Source organism: Pongo pygmaeus, chromosome 12, assembly GCF_028885625.2.
Source record: "Pongo pygmaeus isolate AG05252 chromosome 12, NHGRI_mPonPyg2-v2.0_pri, whole genome shotgun sequence".
In the NCBI taxonomy this organism is placed as follows: Eukaryota; Metazoa; Chordata; class Mammalia; order Primates; family Hominidae; genus Pongo; species Pongo pygmaeus.
Window position 1 is genome coordinate 44317173 of NC_072385.2, and position 18141 is coordinate 44335313.

At 52.4% G+C, this 18141-nt stretch overlaps 1 protein-coding gene across 9 annotated transcripts in view; it reads left to right on the top strand.

Moving 5' to 3' along the window:
• Positions 1 to 18141, top strand: part of PSD4 (pleckstrin and Sec7 domain containing 4) — a 45613-nt gene that overhangs the window by 12640 nt on the left and 14832 nt on the right. For 3 of the 9 annotated variants that reach the window (XM_063648568.1, XM_054475713.2, XM_063648567.1), the window contains exons 2-5: positions 12366 to 13532; positions 14969 to 15094; positions 15387 to 15462; positions 15899 to 16277. In XM_063648568.1, the coding sequence (XP_063504638.1) occupies positions 12477 to 13532; positions 14969 to 15094; positions 15387 to 15462; positions 15899 to 16277 (1637 nt within the window). In that variant the 5' untranslated portion in view covers positions 12366 to 12476. Of the gene's footprint in view, positions 1 to 3890; positions 4030 to 4574; positions 4631 to 12365; positions 13533 to 14968; positions 15095 to 15386; positions 15463 to 15898; positions 16278 to 18141 lie in introns of those variants that run through there. The other 6 variants (XM_054475711.2, XM_054475715.2, XM_054475712.2 and 3 more) reach the window with 5 other exon arrangements.

Below are 18141 nucleotides of genomic sequence, written 5' to 3' on the forward strand. Positions count from 1 at the left end.
AGCAGATGGATGATCTTAAAAGTAAATACACAAATACTCTTTGACCTGTCATTTCTCTGCTTTAAAAATGCACCCTGGGGGTCGGGTGTGGTGGCTCACGCCTGTAATCTCAGCACTTTGGGAGGCCAAGGTGGGTGGATCACCTGAGGGCAGGAGTTCAAGACCCAGCCTGGCCAACATGGTGAAACCCCATCTCTACTAAAAATACAAAAACGAGCTGGGTGTGGTGGCATACGTTAGTAATCCCAGCTACTCGAGAGGCTGAGGCAGTAGAATCGCTTGAACTCAGGAGGTGAAGGTTGCAGTGAACCGAGATCTCGCCATTGCACTTCAGCCTGGGAGACAAAGCAAGACTCCATCTTAAAAACACACAAACAAACAAGGCCAGGCGTGGTGGCTCACGCCTGTAATCCCAGCACTTTGGGAGACCAAGGCGGGCGGATCATGAGGTCAGGAGATCAAGACTATCCTGGCTAACATGGTGAAACCCCGTCTCTACTAAAAATACAAAAAATTAGCTGGACATGGTGGCGGGCGCCTGTAGTCCCAGCTACTCCAAAGGCTGAGGCAGGAGAATCGCTTGAACTCGGGAGGTGGAGGTTGCAGTGAGCTGAGATTGCACCACTGCATTCCAGCCTGGATGACAGAGTGAGACTCCATCTCAAAAAACAAACAAACAAACAAACAAACAAACAAAAATGCACCCTGGGCCGGACATGGTGGCTCATGCTTGTAATCCCAGCACTTTGGGAGGCCAAGGCGAGTGGATCACTTGAGGTCAGGAGTTTGAGACCAGCTTGGCCAATGTGATGAAACCCTGTCTCTACTAAAAATACAAAAATTAGCCAGATGTGGTGGCAGATGCCTGTAATCCCAGCTCCTTGGGAGGCAGAGGCAAGAGAATTGCTTGAACCCGGGAGGCAGAGGTTGCAGTGAGCTGAGATCATGCCACTGCATCCCAGCCTGGGTGACAGAGTGAGACTGTCTCAAAAAAAAAAAAAAATGCACCCTGTCTTGCCACTGGGTTGCCTGTGGGATCTGGCCCTGCCCCTCCTGGCCCCATCTTTTCCCATACCCCCTGGGCCCCTGGGACTGTGCTACACCACACTGGCTTGCTTTCTATTCCCTGGAAATGTGGAGACATTTCCCACCTCAGGGAAGGAATTAGAAGCCAAAAATGCTCTTCTATACTGGACCCTCCTCACCAGGACATGGTGCAGCTTCAGAGGTCTTCCCGAATTCCCATGGCAGTGTGCTAACCCTCGCTGCTCTCTTATTTCTGTTTGCTTCTTCCCAGGCATTCCTCACAATTTATGATAAAGTTTGATTCATGAGTCCGATTGTTTATTTTCTTTCTCTGTCAGTAGACTGGAAGCTCCCTGAGAACAGGAGTTGTTCTGCAGTAGACAGGCCTATGCAAACCTACCCCAAAGTCCGAGGAAGCTGAGAAGTTGAAGAAAGAGGCTGAGAAAGCTAGGGGACTTTCCAACAGAAGCCATGTAGGTGTCTCAGGTGGCAATGAGATGAGATGGTGGATCCCTGCATTAGCACCCAAACCCAGGGCTCATATACCATAGGGTAGGGGCGGTTCAGATGGGATTTGTAAGACAATTGAAGTGTGATATCATCAAGGTTGTTTGACCTACGAGTAGCACTTACGGACTTAACAGTAAGTATCTGCTCTTACACAGGAAACAATAGATAAACTGGAAATTGTAGAGGCCCTGCCTTGGAACTGGGGTCACTCAGTTAAGTCAATGTGGCAGGTTAGCTTCCAAGATGGAGTTGCTTCAGCTTCCACAGCGGTTATGTGTTTTATTCCTGATAGGTCAGCAGCTTGCAGCATAGAGCCTGCACAGAGCAGGTGCTGACTTTGAGCCTTGGCCATGTTCTGGAGGCACCCCTAGAGGCTGGGGCCCGGAGTGGAGGGTTCGCATTGAGGTCTTGGTGACTTCAGGTTTCTGACTTACCCAGCTTGATGGAGAGAGAGAGTTGTAAAAGCTGAAATATATGAGGAAGAAGAGTTTGGAGAAGAGAAGGAACCAGGTTTGCTTTATAAACATTGAGTTTGAAGTGCTGGTGAGATAAGCATGTCACCAACATTTGCCAGCCCCAGGAAGTGGAGAGTGGAGGACCCCATCTGATATGTCCAAATACATGAAAGTTAAGACTAAAGCTCACAAACTGTCATATAAAAAGGTGTCCTGCCGAGCACGGTGGCTCATGCCTGTAATCTAGCACTATGGGAGGCCGAGGCGGGTGGATCACCTGAGGTTGGGAGTTCGAGACCAGCCTCGCCAACATGGAGAAACCCCTGTCTCTACTAAAAATACAAAATTAGTCGGGCATGGTGGCACATGCCTGTAATCCCAGCTACTTGGGAGTCTGAGGCAAGAAAATCACTTGAACCTGGGAGATGGAGGTTGTGGTGAGCCTAGATTTCATCACTGTACTCCAGCCTGGGCAACAAGAGCGAAACTCGGTCTCAAAAAAAAAAGTGTCTATTCTCCTAATTCTCCTACCTCCCACTTTCATCGTGGCCTGGAGGTCCAGGTTTGAAGGAGGATTCTTAGCCGCCTCTGAATGTTGCTGCCACAGCACAGCCCACCCTAGCCTTTGGCCCATGCCGCAGCTCCACCTCTCCTTCTCTTCCCCACCCTGCTCTGTATCACACGTGCATGTGGGTGGGTGACCTGCCCAAAGGTTTGAGCTCTCTCTACCTGCTCCTGTCTCTGCTATCAGGACTCTTGCCAGTGCTCCACCCAGTCTCGGGCTGCATAGGGCAGCGGTGCAGTGTGCCCACATGGGGAGGAGGCCATTTGGGCCCCAGAAGTGGAGAATCTCAGGATCTGGGGCACTCAGAGTGTGGTGGAGAAGCAGGGTGCACGGGATCCATGTTGGTATGTTCCTGTGAACTCTGCATCCTGCGGGGAGGGGTGCAGCTGTAGGTGAGTTAGAGCCCGACCCTCTCAACTCTGGGTCGGGGTGGCTGGTCCACACTGCTGTGTGGAAATGCAAGTGAGGGAGTCTCTGGGTCAGCTGGAATCATGAAGACGAGAGTTCAGCGAGGGTGGGAGTGGTGGAGCCTCAGCAGAGGAGTTGATGGTCATTGATGCTGAGGAAGTAGATTGTGTGGAGGGAGGAGAATGGCATGGTGAGTGCGCTCCCCACCAGCCTCACTTACACTTGTGGACACTGTGTCCTGTGTCCTGAGGACATGTGTTGGGAATTCAGCCATGGGGAATGGAGGTCCATTGGTTCATATAGTCACAGGCTCTGTATTCTAACCCCAGCTTTGTGATTTTCCAGCTGTGCAACCCTGGGCAGTGGCTTAGCATCTCTGAGCTTGCCTCCAGATCCAGATCTGTATGATGGGGTTATTAATGCTTCATCAAGTAGGTGTGAGGAGGGATTGAGGTGCTATTGGAAGACACTTTGTAACTAAAAGGCAACTGTATCACTTGCATTATTACCAGTGACATGAGACATAGTCACACAAAAATTGAAATGTCATTTGTTTAAAAAGCAGAAATTGCCCAACTTAGGGCCCTCCTGTCTCTCACTGGGTGCCCTGCAGGGGACTGAGAGCCAGAGCAAGACTGAGAACCTGGGGCAGAACTGCAGGGAGGAAGGAGGTGGGGCCTGCTTACCAACCAGGCCTCGGCCCCTTCCCCTTTCAATCCCAGGCCCCTGCATGGCAGGGAGAGGCCAGTTCCACCACGGCAGGTTCTTTCTAGGCTGGTGTGCAGGGTGGGGGCCTCCAAGGAGCAGGGGCATGGGGAAGGGAGCTGGAGGCGCTGGGCCTAGGAGGAGAGGCTCTTATCTTGTGGGCAGGAAGTGTGAGGTGTTGAGCAGCTAGGGAACCCTGGGGAGGCGGCGGGGAGCAGGAGGGGTGTGTGTTGTGGTGAGGAGGAGCGGAAGTCGGAAGCTCCAGCCGTCACAGCCACATTCACTGGGCAAGCCGACCGTGAGCCAGGAAGTGCTCTTGGGGAGCCCAGGCCAAGCCATCCATTCTTGGGTCCTTTGGAGGTGAGCTAAGTGGGTCTGCCTAGGGTGGGGCTGGTGGAACCTGTGGGAGCAGGGAATGTGGAGAGTCACATGTAGGTCCTTGTGGCAGGGGCTAGGGCAGGTGGGCAGGGGAGAGGCGAGGGCTCTGGCAGTGCCGTGTGTACCTGCCATGATCCTGGGCTAGGCTAGGCCCCTCCCTCCCCCTTCCTGTTCTGCGTCCCGTCCCCCTCCTCTCTCAGCCTGCCCCTCCTCATCTGACCCTTCTCTGATTCCCTGCCCTGGCCCCACGGACCCCTGTTGTTTCCCTTCCCTGGCTCCCCGCAGAGCCCCTGGAGGTCCGCAATAGTGAAGGGTGAAGGAAGCTCCTTGCTAATCCTCTTGTGAGTGTCACTGCATCCCCAGTGACTGCTCTGGCTTAGTAACCAGTGGGGGCTTTTGTGGCCAAAGGCCCCAAGTGATCCTCGACCCTAGACTCTGGAGAGAGGGAGTCTGGAAGGCCTGGATTTGGGGTGGGGGCGGCTCTGGGTGTGATTGCTGCAGGAGCTCAGAGTCAACTTGGCCATCAGGGGACTCCCAGCTTCATCTTGCCTTCCAGGACCATCCTGGAGAAGCTCGAGGAGAGGTAAGGGGATCCTCCTTACAGGTTTAGCTCTGGCCTAGGCCTGTTGTCCTGATGGGCAACAGGAACCACTGAACTCTCAAAGTGCACTTGTGTAGGACACTAAGGCCCACTGTAGTCATTATTGTTATAGTGAAGGTAGCTGCATGGAGGGAAAGTCCCCTGACACCGCCATTCCCCTCTTATTCCAGGGCCTAAAATCCCACAGTTGAAGTCACTCTTCTGCTAGAATGCAGGGAAGGGTGGCCTGTCATCAGCTGATGATAAATACTCCTCCGTTCATTGGACCTTGGCCCAGCTTTAAAAAGTGGGCCCCAAGCAGGCCTGTCTCCCAGCTGCCTAGGACTCTAGAGCATCCCATGGTCCCCTCCTCCTACAGACAAGGAACCACCTAGCATGGAGATCAGAACACGGGCTGCTGAGCTCTTTGTTGGGGAAGTGGGAGAGACCCACAGAAGGGGTGAGGGATGTGGGGTGAGAGGACCCAGGGAGGAGAGGCCCAGTCTGGCCCCAGCTCCCTAGGGGTCTTTGTCCTCCCCAGGCAGCAGCTGTCCGGAGTCCCCTTTGGCACTCTATCCCTATCCCTGTGATGTCTCCCCTGGATACTCTGCCTACCTCAGACCGCCATCCTCTGCTCCCTTCCTGAGCCTCTGCTTGCCTCACCACAGGCCTTCAGTAGCACTGCCTTCTCTCTCTCTTTCTCTCTCTCTCTCTGTCTCTCCCTCTGTGTGTGTGTGCGCAAATTTGCATGATGGCTCTTTCTGTGTGGGCAGGATGTGGGGCCTTCTCGAGTCATCTCTCTCACGGTGCTTCAGACCCCAGGTTCAGACAGAGGCCTCTGTCCTGCAGCTCCAGGCCAGGGTGTTCCACTCATGGTTCCTGCCTGCAGCAACATCTGTAATCTGGCCGCTTCCTGGGCTGCAGAGGGACAGGACAGGTCACCACCTAAGTCCTTGGACCCGTCAGAAGCCTTCATACTTTTTCCATGGGAGGGAAAACATTTCCAGGATAAAAGGAGGGAGTGTTTGCTTGCTGAGTCTGGAAGCTCAAAAAGGGAAACAGAGACAGGCACCCTCTGGATGAAGGCTCAGGGCTGACTCCTTGAGGAGGCCGAGAGCTGAGCCTGACTAGAAGGGCTATTTGTTTGTTTTTGTTAATTTTGGCTTCTCTAGATGGACAGCAAAACAACAAAGTTAAACTGAGCAGGACACGGTATTTCCTGAGCACCCACCAAGGGCCAGGCCCAGCACTCAGACCCATTCCAACTTGACAACAAACCTGTGAAGTATAGCTTTATTGGGTCTTAGTTCCATATTTTACAGGAAAGGAACTAGGTGGAGTTTTTCACCCAGAGCCACATGGCTTGTCAGCTGTAGAGTTAGGATGGGATTCTGTTGTGCGTTCTTCACTATGACCCTGAAGTGGGCAAAGGAGGGTGGTCAGTGCAAGGCCTGAAGTGGGCAAAGGAGGGTGGTCAGTGCAGGGCACCCGAGGCCATCACCTTCCTACTCAGGGCAGGCTCATACCCCAGCCTCTGTGCCCGGTCTCCCGGTTCTTCAGCTAGAGTACAAGGCCGCAATGCCAGGCTGAGGGTGAAAAACAAACTCACTGTTAGAAAGCACCATCCGGGTGCCAGGTGTCAGCTGGGTTCCTTCCTGCCCCCTTGGGTCAAAAAGAAATTGCCTTGAAGCCGGGGGTGGGGCAGGTGGGAGGGACTCTGCCTTCTAGTCCCCCAGCCACTGCTTTCTGTGTCCTTCACCTCCCACAAGAGGGACACAAGGCTTAGCCCCTGCAGTATTCTCCATGAGAAACATACACCCCCTCCCCACCGTGGTGAAGATTCTCTGAAATGTAGTCAGCTGTGCTCAAGAAGAGTGGCTGGTTGGCAGCAGAGTGGAGCATGCTTTCTCTTCCCCACCTCGCCTTCCTCCCTGCTCCCTTCCCTCTGAACCCTCCTTAAACTTTCAGAGCTACCTCAGTGCTCAGAAAAAATGAAGGGCCACTTTAATGTAGAGGTAACAGAACTCAACTGATGGGACAGGTGGTGATTCTTTTGCTGTGAATTCCTTTCCTTCTGCTTTCGTTCTGGTTGGGATAACAGACAGGAGATTTCAAGAGAGATTTTACTAAACACCAGGGGTGGAAAAACACAAGTAAACCAAGAAAATTTTAGATGTGTAAGACCTGGGCTCTGCTACCCAGTTTCTGGCCTGCCTCTGCCTAGAGGGTGCCATGCTACCTCAGAGATCAAAGGCTAGTTCCATCTTCCACCCTTCCGAGATCAGACCGCCCTCACCTGGGTGACCGGTAGGACTGCCTTTTTGGCCTTAGGAGGTGACTTCACCTTTTAGGTCATCCTACGTTTCCATTCAGGCAAGAGCAATTAAAAAAAAAAAAAAGGAAGACATCTTTTAAACACACAGTTACACAGTGCCCCCTCCACAAGTGGAGAGCACAAACAAGACAATAGAATGGGTCCTCCTTTCTGTTCAGGTTGCTGCCTGGGAGCCAAGACCCATAGGGACATTTTGGCTGCTGACCCGGTAGGGACCTGCCTCTGGGGGAGCACTGCCCTTGGAGCACTGGGCTTCCTGGAGAGGGGAGGATGAGGTGATTGGTCATGGGCAGACTGGCCCCCATGGGGAAGCCTTCATGTTATAATGATGCTAATTCTCTTCTCCAAGCCTTGGTCTCCCCAGTCTTCTGGCCTGGTTGTTATGGAGGGAGAGTTCTGAGGATCCATCCCATCAGTGTGTCTCTCCATTTGTCTGTCCATTCATCTAGCCATCCCCTCTCTTATTTTCACAAATGTTCTACAATGCCAACTCTCAGCCAAGGAGGCGCTGCACGAGTTCGAGTGACTCAGGTGAATTCAGGAATGTCCAAGAGAATTGATCAGTGGGCAGGAGGAGAGAGTGATGCTTAAGAGAGCTGTAACCTGGGTTCACACCCCAGCTCAAATCACAGGCGGGCCTGAACCTCTCGCGTCAACGCTAACCTTTAAGTTTCTAATCCACTTGAACTAAACCCCTCAAGTCAATGCTGATCTTTAAATTTCGAATCCAGTTGAACTAAAGTATACCCCCAGAGCTTTGTGGGTGGGAGTGGTTAACAAATCAGTTACATAATGTGACTATGCCATTCAGTATTTTCATACTGAGACACAGTGGCAAACAGGAAACATAAAGAACCTGCCGTCTTGGTGCTTACCTTCTAGGCAAACTAGAACCATGCAGGTAAACCCACTGGCAACTACAAACTGGGATAAAAGTTCAGAAAGTAAAAGTGAGGGGTAGAGTATAGTCACATTGAGTTTAACTGGTTTAAAAAGTCATAGCCGGCCAGGTGCTGTGGCTCATGCCTGTAATCCCAGCGCTTTGGGAGGCCAAGGCAGGTGGATCACTTGCGCTCAGGAGTTTGAGACCAGCCTGATCAATATGGTGAAACCCCGTCTCTACTAAAAATACAAAACTTAGCAAGGCATGATGGCGGGTGCCTGTAGTCCCAGCTACTTGGGAGGCTGAGACAGGAGAATAGCTTGAACCTGAGAGTCAGAGGTTGCAGTGAGCGAAGATCATGCCACTGCACTCTAGCCTGGGTGACAGAGCAAGATACCATTTAAAAAAAATGTCGTAGCCAGTCAAACTACATGCCTTGTCGCCATTGAATACCTGATCTGTCTCCACCCTTCCTGTCTCCATTGCCTTGGGCTCCCCTCCACTGACCAGTTCCTCACCCCCACCCCTGACAGGCTCCTCAGGTGCTGCAGGCCCCAGAGATCTGCTCTCTTCTCTTTGCTTGGAAAGCTGCTGCAGCCTCTCGTATTTATTTTTTTTCCTGTGAAAAAACCCAGCAAGGAACACTGATTTTTTTCTGGGAAGGCAAGTCCAATCCTCATTTATATCTAGCGTCAGCATTAGCATGTACCTAGAGGGCTGCTTTATGTACATATACATATCTATTTGCAAGTACATATGTGCAAAGAGAGACAAGTGGGGTTTCCTCTCATCTTATGAAAAATTCAGGATGTCCTTTCTAGCAGGCGCAGCCCCGCATTCCCACTCCCATTCCCATATTGGCACGAGAACGTTTCTTGCCAAGTGAGTTGACTGATGGTGAGAGAAGGTGAGTTGGCGTTATGCTGGCAAAATGCTCTGGGGCCCATAGGGCCATGAGGCTGGCACTCATTCAGGTACAATGTGTGGGGTTGGGTGAATGAGAACAAGAGAAGGGATCAGGGCTTTTGCATGGCAGGAGAACTATTTGGGACCAAAGACCAGGACTTCACAGAGACCTGGAGGGTGGCTTTGGGGTCTGGGAAGGGAGGAAGTTGAGTAGAGCTAGGGATGTCCTATGTTCTGGTACCTGTAAACCAGGTGCTTCTCCCCAGCTTTCCCCTCTATCTCTAAATAAACATGTCTTCCTAGTCATTTATTAAACCCCATGGGCTGGTGTCTTCAGGAGGCACAGTGGGATGTGGTGGGGTGAGTCATCTCCTTGCTCACACTCGGTTGCTCTCCACCAGGCAGGTTTGGGGAGGGAGATTTGGGGTCCAGGGTGTTTTCCCTAGTGTAGACAATAGATCCTGAGGCTCCTCATCCCTTCTGCCTTAGAAGTAGAACCGTCTCAGGCTTCTTGCCCAGAGAGCACTGAGGGTGGACAATGGGCAGCTGCATGGGGAACAGAGAGAGGTATGGACTTAAGGAGTAAACCATACAAATCCTCTGCCTGTTATCTGGAGGTAGTGGTGGGAGGTGGAGAGGCAGAACCTAGAATGATGAGTGAAGGCTGGATCCATAGGAGAAGAATGAAAGGCAAGACTGTTAATGGAAAGGGATTCCAATCCAGACCCCAAGAGAGGGTTCTTGGATCTCGTGCAAGAAAGAATTCAAGATGAATCCATAAAATGAGGGCAAGTTTATTAGCAAAGTAAAAGAATAAAAGAATGGTTACTCCATAGGCAGAGCAGCAGCTTGGGCTGCTGGATTAAGGATACCCGTATCTTGAGCTGACCTCTTATCTCATCCTGTGACTTAGAACGCCTAGCTTCCCAGGAATGCAGCCCAGTAGGTAGGTCTCAGCCTTATTTTACCCAGCCCCTATTCAAGATGGAGCCACTCTGGTTCAAACATCTCTGACGAGACCAAATCTGGTCCATTTGATTCAGAGCATCAAGTACAAGATTAAACTTAAGAAAGGGCCTCTCCTTTCAGGAAGTCAGCCTGTTGGGGAGGCTGCCATAACTAACAGGTGGAAGGGCCCTGAAGGCCGGTCAGGGGCCATTCCTGGTGGGCTGAAACATCAGAATCCTGAGGCCGTCATCCAGCAAGTCTAGATTCTTGTCATTCCAAAACAGGAATGCAGGGGTTGGGTCAGATGGAGGGGTAAAAACCCAGAAAGAGATTTCCTTTTGGAGGCACTTTTAGAAAAAGGATACTTTCAAGGTGAATAAGAAACTGAAATGCATACTGGCCCTCCTTCCTTCTCTCAGGTGCCCTCCAGAAAAAAGGCATGGGGCAAAGCGATGTTTTGTAGGTGACCTTGAATAACAGCTGGACCCCCTGACCTTCGTGAGAGAGCGCTGAGGGTTACCACTTACTGATTGTCTAACAGTGGGCCAAGCCTTGGCTGAAGGCCGCGCGAATCACCTCCGTTAACCCTAGCTCCCCTCTGCAGTGGGGCTCCCAGATGCTAAGGAACTTTCCAGGCTCATCCACTCAATTGTATGTGGCAGGACGAGGGTTTGAGCTGCAGTCCATTTGGCTATTGATTCAGCTTATGTTCTCTAGTGCTGGGCAGGGAGGAGCTGACCCCCATGGGTTTGTTATGTGTGCTGGTTAGGGCCCTGCATGCCAGTCAACCTCCTGTCCTACAGCCTGCCTGTGGGAGGACCTCAGTGTGAGGTCTGGAGACCTGGACGAGGCCACCTGGGCTCACTCTCTTCATCCTGGAGCAGGGAAAGGGCAGAGAGAGCTGCAGACTGGAAGGTGGATGGTCTGGGGTCGGAGTCCGACCCCTGTCACCAGCTGTGAGTCATGAAGTCAGACTCAGGCTAAGGCTTCCTCATCTGTTAAACAGGGACACGCAGGGGACTGCTCATCTTTCAGGTGCGAGTTTCGGGGAGTGGTGGGTGGGGACAGGCTTGGTTAACTGCATGTGGAAGGGGCTGTTGTTCTTGGGTATCTGGAAGTCACACATGGTTATAAACTGGGAGCATGTGTGTGTTTGTTAATAGTCTTGCTCCCCAAAATATTCTAAGTCTTCAAGATAGAAATCTGTGGGTGAAGAAAATGAGGCAAAGGGAAAATAAGAAAAGACAGCTGCTGGGTGCAGTGGCTCACACCTATAATCTCACCACTTTGGGAGGCCAAGGTGGGCAGATCACTTGAGGTCAGGAGTTCAAGACCAGCCTGGCTAACATGGTGAAACCCCATTTCTACTAGAAATACAAAAAAAAAAAAAAAAAAAAAAAAATTAGCAGGGCATGGTGGTGGACGCCTATAATTCTAGCTACTCAGGAGGCTGAGGCAGGAGAATCGCTTGAACCCAGGCGGCAAAGGTTGCAGTGAGCCAAGATTGTGCCGCTACACTCCAGCCCGGGTGACAGAGCAAGACTCTTTCAAAAAAAAAAAAAAAAAGACAGCTGCCAGGGGAGTGCTTACGACATGCCATAAGGATCTGTGTACTTGATCTTGTACTTCCACTTTGTGGAGAGCCAGCACCATGACACAAACAAGTTACAAGCTTCACAGTGTGCTTTGGATCAAAACAAGCCAGCTGTTCTGAGGAAGCGGGGCTGCTCTGAGAGCCATTTAAGTGGTGGGCTGCATGCAGGGGATGGAGATGCATGCTTCTAGAAAACACCCTGCGAGGTTCCTGGGCTCATCTGTTAAGGGCCCACCCAGAGTGTTAGTGTAGGCTGTGCACACAGCAGCTCTCGGCAAATGTGAGGCAGCTCCAGACAGACATGGCTGCCACATCCCAGCCTCTTCCTCCCTAGAAGGCAGAGATCTCCTCTCCATGCACCAGGCGGTCTGCTGGGTGGTGGGCAGCAGGGCTGAAGCATCCTCCCTTCATGAGGGCTTGGGCTGAGTTAAGCAGAGAGCCCCTTGCTGCTTCCACCGGGGCCAAATTCCAAGCTGTCAGCAGCTTACAAGGACCAAGAAGCAGCCTGCCAGCCAGCCTGGTGAACAGGGTAAGGCCCCAAGGATAGGAGCCTTGGAAAGTGGAAGTAAGGCAGGCTGTGGCCTTCGTGTCGTGGGTGCCTGCTTCTTCCATGAGTCTGTTGCATTCTCCTCACCTCCAGTCTGTGTCTGTTTGGCTCCCACATGCTTTGGTTTACATGTCCTTTGTGGTTTGCAGCTGCTTCCTTGATACCTAGAGGCATTTCCGCCTTCTGTTCCTGCTGCCAACCACCTCGGTCTCCACACTCTCCAATCCAAATGCCCAAGAGAAGGATCTGATTTGGCCAGTTTGTTCTTTTCAGCTAAGCCATATGGGCTATCTTCAGCCAACAGATGGGTGTCTTTGGGGCGGGTGCTCCCCTGGTGCAAGTTTAGAGATTGTAGGGTCAGATGGAGTATGTGGTACGCTCCTTACTCCCAGCAGGGCTGTGGAGGGCAGTGCTAAGGAGCAGCAGGCATAGATGGGGAAGACACTCCAAACACATCTATCTACATACGTGCCTCCAGAGGCTGACAGCCCTTCCCTAACCTGCACTTGCTTTGGGCATTTCCAGGGTAGATATGGATTCCCAGTTACCCCAGCGGCCAGTGCTCCCCCTAGTCCACACAGTGAGACCGTGAAAGCAGATGCTCCAGGGGACTCCTGCACAGCTTTTGCTCGGTGGATGATGGGTGACTACAGAATCTCTGACCACCCCCAGCCCATGGAAATTCTCAACCTGTACTTGGGAGACAGCCTGGAGCTCCACCCAGGAGAGTGCCCGAGGGAAACGTGCAGCCATGAGGATCCACCGGAGCCTTGCGAGGAGCAAACCTGGGCCACTGACCCTCCTGAACCTACCAGACAAAATGTTCCTCCCTGGGGCTCCGGTGTGGAGCTCACACACCTGGGGAGCTGGGTCCATCAGGACGGGCCAGAGCCTTGCGAGGAGCAAACCTGGGCCACCGACCCTCCTGAATCTACCAGACAAGATGCTCCTCCCTGGGGCTCCGGTGTGGAGCTCACACACCTGGGGAGCTGCTCTGCCCAGGGGGAGCACAGGCAGAGCACAGCATCACCAGGGTCACAAGTGAACAGCCGTCTACCGGGGAGCCCACAGCAGAACCGGAGCACGTCCACGCAGGTAGTGTTCTGGGCAGGCATCCTGCAGGCCCAGATGTGTGTCCTAGACCTGGAGGAGGAGCTGGAGAAGACGGAAGGGCTCAAGGCTGGGCTGAAATGCTGTCTCCCCACGCCCCCTGTGGACCTCCCCGGGGACACGGGCCTGCACTCCAGCCCACCTGAGAATGAAGACTCAGGGGAAGACAGCAGCGAGCCTGAGGGGGAGGGCCAGGCATGGCTGAGAGAGGGAACCCCGGACTCTTCCCCACAGTGGGGAGCTGAGGAGGAGAGCATGTTCTTCAGCAACCCCCTCTTCCTGGGGAGTCCTTGCTCAGAGAACAGTGCTTCTGGAGAGTGCTTTTCCTGGGGGGCTTCAGACTCCCATGCAGGTGTGAGGACTGGACCTGAGAGCCCAGCTACTCTGGAGCCTCCCCTCCCAGAAGACACAGTGCTGTGGGAGCTGGAAAGTGAGCCAGATTTGGGGGATGGCGCTGCTATCAGTGGGCATCGCACCCCTCCATTCCCTGTGCCCGTCTATAAACCACACTCCATTGTCTGGGCCTCAGTGGCTGCCGCTGAGGGGGCTCCTGCAACACCTCCTGGTCACGGAGAGAGTGAGGTAAGCCCAATCTTGGGAACCAACCGGGGCTGTGCTGGGAACACAGAAGGGAGGGTCTTCCTCGGGGGTCACTAGGCCCAGAACATTCTTTTCTGACGCTAAGAGCTTTGGGGATAACTTGCATCGGTAGATAGCAGGTTAATAGAGCAGAAAATCAGGACCAGTGTTGTCTTCAGAATGATAGGACATTTTATCAATGCCATGATGTCAGCTGATGTCAGCTGATAATTAAGTCCACAAATGTCTCCATCTCACCAGCTCCAAGGGGCTATGCCTAGATACGTTTGGAGAACAAACAGCTCCTCCAATTGCAGCATGTTCCAGGCTATTCTCAGATTCTTCCCCTCCCACCTCCAAGACATTCCCAACTAACAAGGCAGCGCTCAGCCTGCAAGGGTGACCTCTGCCCCTAACAGAGAGATGCCTATTTCAAAAGTCCAGTCCTCTCTCTTCTTGACAGATTTCAGCATGTTGTTACTTTTAGCTCACCATCTGTCATTCTTCCCCCATCCAGTGTGAATAGATCAGGCCCACATGACAATGGCGGAGATTCTTAATATCAACTAAGGATGGGGTCATGCTCTGTGAGACAATAGGGAGCACAGTTTTCCCAGGGAGACCTCTCCTTAAGAGATAAGGAGACTGAATATGGTAGAGTGTGGCTGTAATTTTCTAATCTCTCAATTCCCTGAGAACAATGAAGAGCTATTACCCAGAGCAGCTCTATTACCCAGAGCAGCTCTGTCACTGGAGCCCCAAGATCAGAGAAGCTCCTGGGTACTGATGGGAGTCCCCGCCACCATGGGCCAGGGCCCCCAATGTGGGGCAGTTAGGGCTGTGTCTGTGGAGGTCCATTTTCTCAGGACTTTTTTTTTTTTTTTTTTTGAGACGGAGTCTTGCTATGTTGCCCAGGCTGGAGTGCAGTGGTGCCATCTCGGCTGACCCTCCACCTCCTAGGTTCAAGCGATTCACCTGCCTCAGGCTCCCAAGTAGATAGGATTACAGGTGTGTGCCACTCCACCCAGCTAATTTTTGTATTTTTAGTAGAGATAGCTTTCACCATGTTGGCCAGGCTGGTCTTGAACTCCTGACCTCAGGTGTTCCACCCACCTGGGCCTCCCAGAGTGCTGGGATTAACTGAGCCACTGCGCCCTCCATGGACTTTCTTGCTCTAAGCACTAACTTCTCAGAGGGAAGCCTGGGAACGCTATAAGTTGCAGGTTGGCTCCTGTCTGGGAAGGGAGAGCCCACCCAGCCCAGTGCCTGGGGATATCACCCTCCCTAAAACACAGCCCCTCCTTGGGCTGGCACCACCTGAGGCAGGGCCATCTGGGCAGACTGTGAAGGGAGGAGGCTTCATGGGATTTGAGAAAGGCCCTGGGAGCAATTTTCCTCTAGTCACCTGTCCTCTCCTTCTCTCCTCTGTCTCTCTCTAGACTTCTCAGGGAGATAGGCTTGGTCCTGCTCCATCTGCAGCACCGTGTGTGGACGAAGCATTGACCTGGGAATCAGGATGTGTTGGATCTGATCTTGGCCCTGCTGCACATCCTGTGCAACCTTGGGCAAGTCACTTCCCCTTTCTGGGCCTTACTTTCTCCATCTTTGGAGGAGGAATATGAGCCCGTTTATTTCCAGGGCCTAGCACCAAAAATCCTAGGATGTGGGGCTTCTCACATCCAGGACTCCCCTTCTGAACTGAGGCTCCAGCCTGGGTGGGAGGAGGACGGAGGGACTTCTGCCTACTCACGGCATCCTTCCCCTCCCCTCCTTTCCCCTTCTCCCTGCCTGGCCTCTCCCCCATCCACCTCTCTGTGTCTCCTGGGCTCATGGGAATGCCTTTTCCTCTCTCAACAGGCCTCTCTCAGCCCTGAGAGCTGGCAGAGAGGAGGTCCTTTTTGGCCCCAGGTGACTCTTAACTCCCAGGACAGAGGTGAGCCCTAATAAGGGGGTTTGGGAAATTGGGTCCTGGGAGGATTTGGAATTTGGAGTGGGGACAAAGATCATTCTTGGATCCATGGTTGCCATTAATGAGTCCCATTATATTGTGTTTAAGCCAGACAGACTTGGGGTTAAATCCTGCCTCTTTAAAATTAAATGAAGGAAACATACAAAAGGCCCAGCATTTCTTACCTCTGGGTCTTAATGGTTTAGCAAAGGTCCTGAGCCCTTAGTTGCCTGGAGGCTTGAGTCCTGGGAGCCCGCTGTCTGCTGCCTCTGCAAGTGGGAGAGGTCACTGCCTGAGGGAGGACAGGGCATGCTGCCAGGCTCCCGGGGAGGAGCCCCAGGGAGGGAGCCTCTGGAGGTGGTGCCCAAGCCGTTCTCCTGCCTCCTGCCCTGTGCCCGCCTCACTTCATGTTCTTCCTCAGATGAGAGGGAGGCTGGGTACCCCCAGGAATCTCTTCCCTGCACCTTGGCCCCCTGCCCCTGGAGGAGCCCAGCTTCTTCTCCAGAGCCTAGCAGCCCAGAATCTGAGAGCAGAGGCCCTGGTCCCAGGCCCAGTCCTGCATCGTCCCAGGAGGGCAGCCCGCAGCTTCAACACCACAGCTCAGGCATTTTGCCCAAGTGGACACTAGACGCTTCACAGTCTTCACTCTTGGAGACGGATGGGGAAGAGCCAAGTTCCTTGAAGAAAGAGGAGGCAGGGGAGGCCCCAAAACCAGGCGAGGAAGTAAAGAGTGAAGGAACAGCCAGGCCTGCAGAGACTGGAGACGTCCAGCCTGACATTCGCCTGACTTCTGCAGAACAGTAAGTCTCAGACTAACTGGCTCTCATGCTCCTAATTATGGATGCATTTAAGAATATTCTAGTCTGGATGGAGGGTGAGAAATGCACATTAGAATTAAACATACTCATATTTATTAAGCAAGGATTATATGAGTGGGTACCAGGAAGAGTTTTGAGAAAGACCGTAAGGTTCAGAAGCATCAGAAACAAAACAGCAGATAGTTATAGACGTGGAGGCGAGATCTGAGTGTGCTGGTGCAGGGCTTTAAAAGAAGCATCCACAGCTGGAGACCAGGAGAGAAGGAAGGGGAGGAGGTGTCCAGGGAAGCTGAGCAAAGGCGTGTGCCTTCCCAGAAAAACGGGAGCCATGCTGGCAGGCCAGGCAAGTGCAAGGTCAGAGCTTGTGATGTGGGGATTATGGACTGCTTTGAATTTGAGGAGGTATCTGGGAGGCATTCACCAAAGAACCTAGGCCTGGGGCACTGGCTCGGATCTCATCAAGTGGAGGTTTGATGGGGACCAAGGGAATGGAACTTGGGGCCCAACATAGGATTGTGTAACCCCAGAACTGTGACCAGAGGTAGGAATAGGCCAACTGAGAAACCAACCTAGATGTCCACTTGTCCCAGAATGCTGCCTTAAGACTATCAGCCCCTGGGATCTCTACACTGAAAAAGGTGTTTTGTTTTCTAATTGGGTGAATGTGAATCATGCTAATAGGACTAGCAGGAACCAGCAGTGGTTCATGTCATGGACCTAATGGTGCAGTCCATGCAGGTTAGCTGTGGCAAGGGTGCCCTGAGCTCAGGGCCTTGAATGGTGGGGCCTGGAGGAGCTGGACCCAGGCCCTCACTCAGGGAAGAGACAGAGTCACAGCCAGACTGACTTAGCCTGGCCTGGGACCAGCAGAACCCCGAAAGGAAGGTATTCATGCAAGGTCTCCATGTCTGGGGCCCTGCGCTTTCTCAGGTAAAGCACAGCCATGTTCCAAGTTTATCTCACCTCAGGTGGCAGGCGTGTCCCTGTGAGGCCCCCAGGAATTTTTTCTCCAATGCAAGGCACATGGGATTGTCTCCCTCACTTGTCCTGTGGTCCTCCTATACCTCCTCGCTCCTTCCCCACCTCCCAGCTCTGGCTCTAGCCTCCACTCCTAGATCTGGAGCCAAGAAACCTGTAAGGATGGGCTGAGAACAGGAAGCTAGGTGGGCTCTAGTAATGGCAGCAGCTGGGGTAGTTCAGGAGGTGGTCCTCAGCCTCTCCCTTCCCCCACCTAGCAGCCTGGATGACAAGGAGACTGAGTGGTGACCTATGACCCAGTGTGAACAGGCCCGGGTGACCCCCAGCCGACTCAGAACCTCCGAGTCCAGCACTAAGACTCTCAGATGTCACTCAGTCCAATCTTTACCTGACTCTTCTGCTTCCCCCACAACATCAAAATCACGTATTCTAGTTATTTAAGCATTCGTTATCCAAGTGACACAGGAAGTTGAACCGGTAAGCAGGAGTCATCATAATATGAAAACGTTCCCTGATAAACAGATGAATAACATTAGGTTTCACTTAAGCACCCTCTCCACCTAACACAGACGGGTCAGGGTCTTTGCTGGTGACTTCTCACTGCCTCTTGAGGCTCATGAACAATACACAATGCAGGAGAAGCACAACAGAAGCTAACAGAATAGTGTAATTACAAATCCTGTCAAAAAACATACGATTTCTTAAGGTCTGTGAAAGTGATGCTGAAAGACCTCACAAATCACATGGAAAACCACTAACAAATCAGGAACCAAAAGAGATTGTCCAGTGAACAATGAAAGAGGAGAAAATAAAAATAAAGAACAAATTGTCACATCTAAAGAGAATTACTCGAATAATCAACTGACAA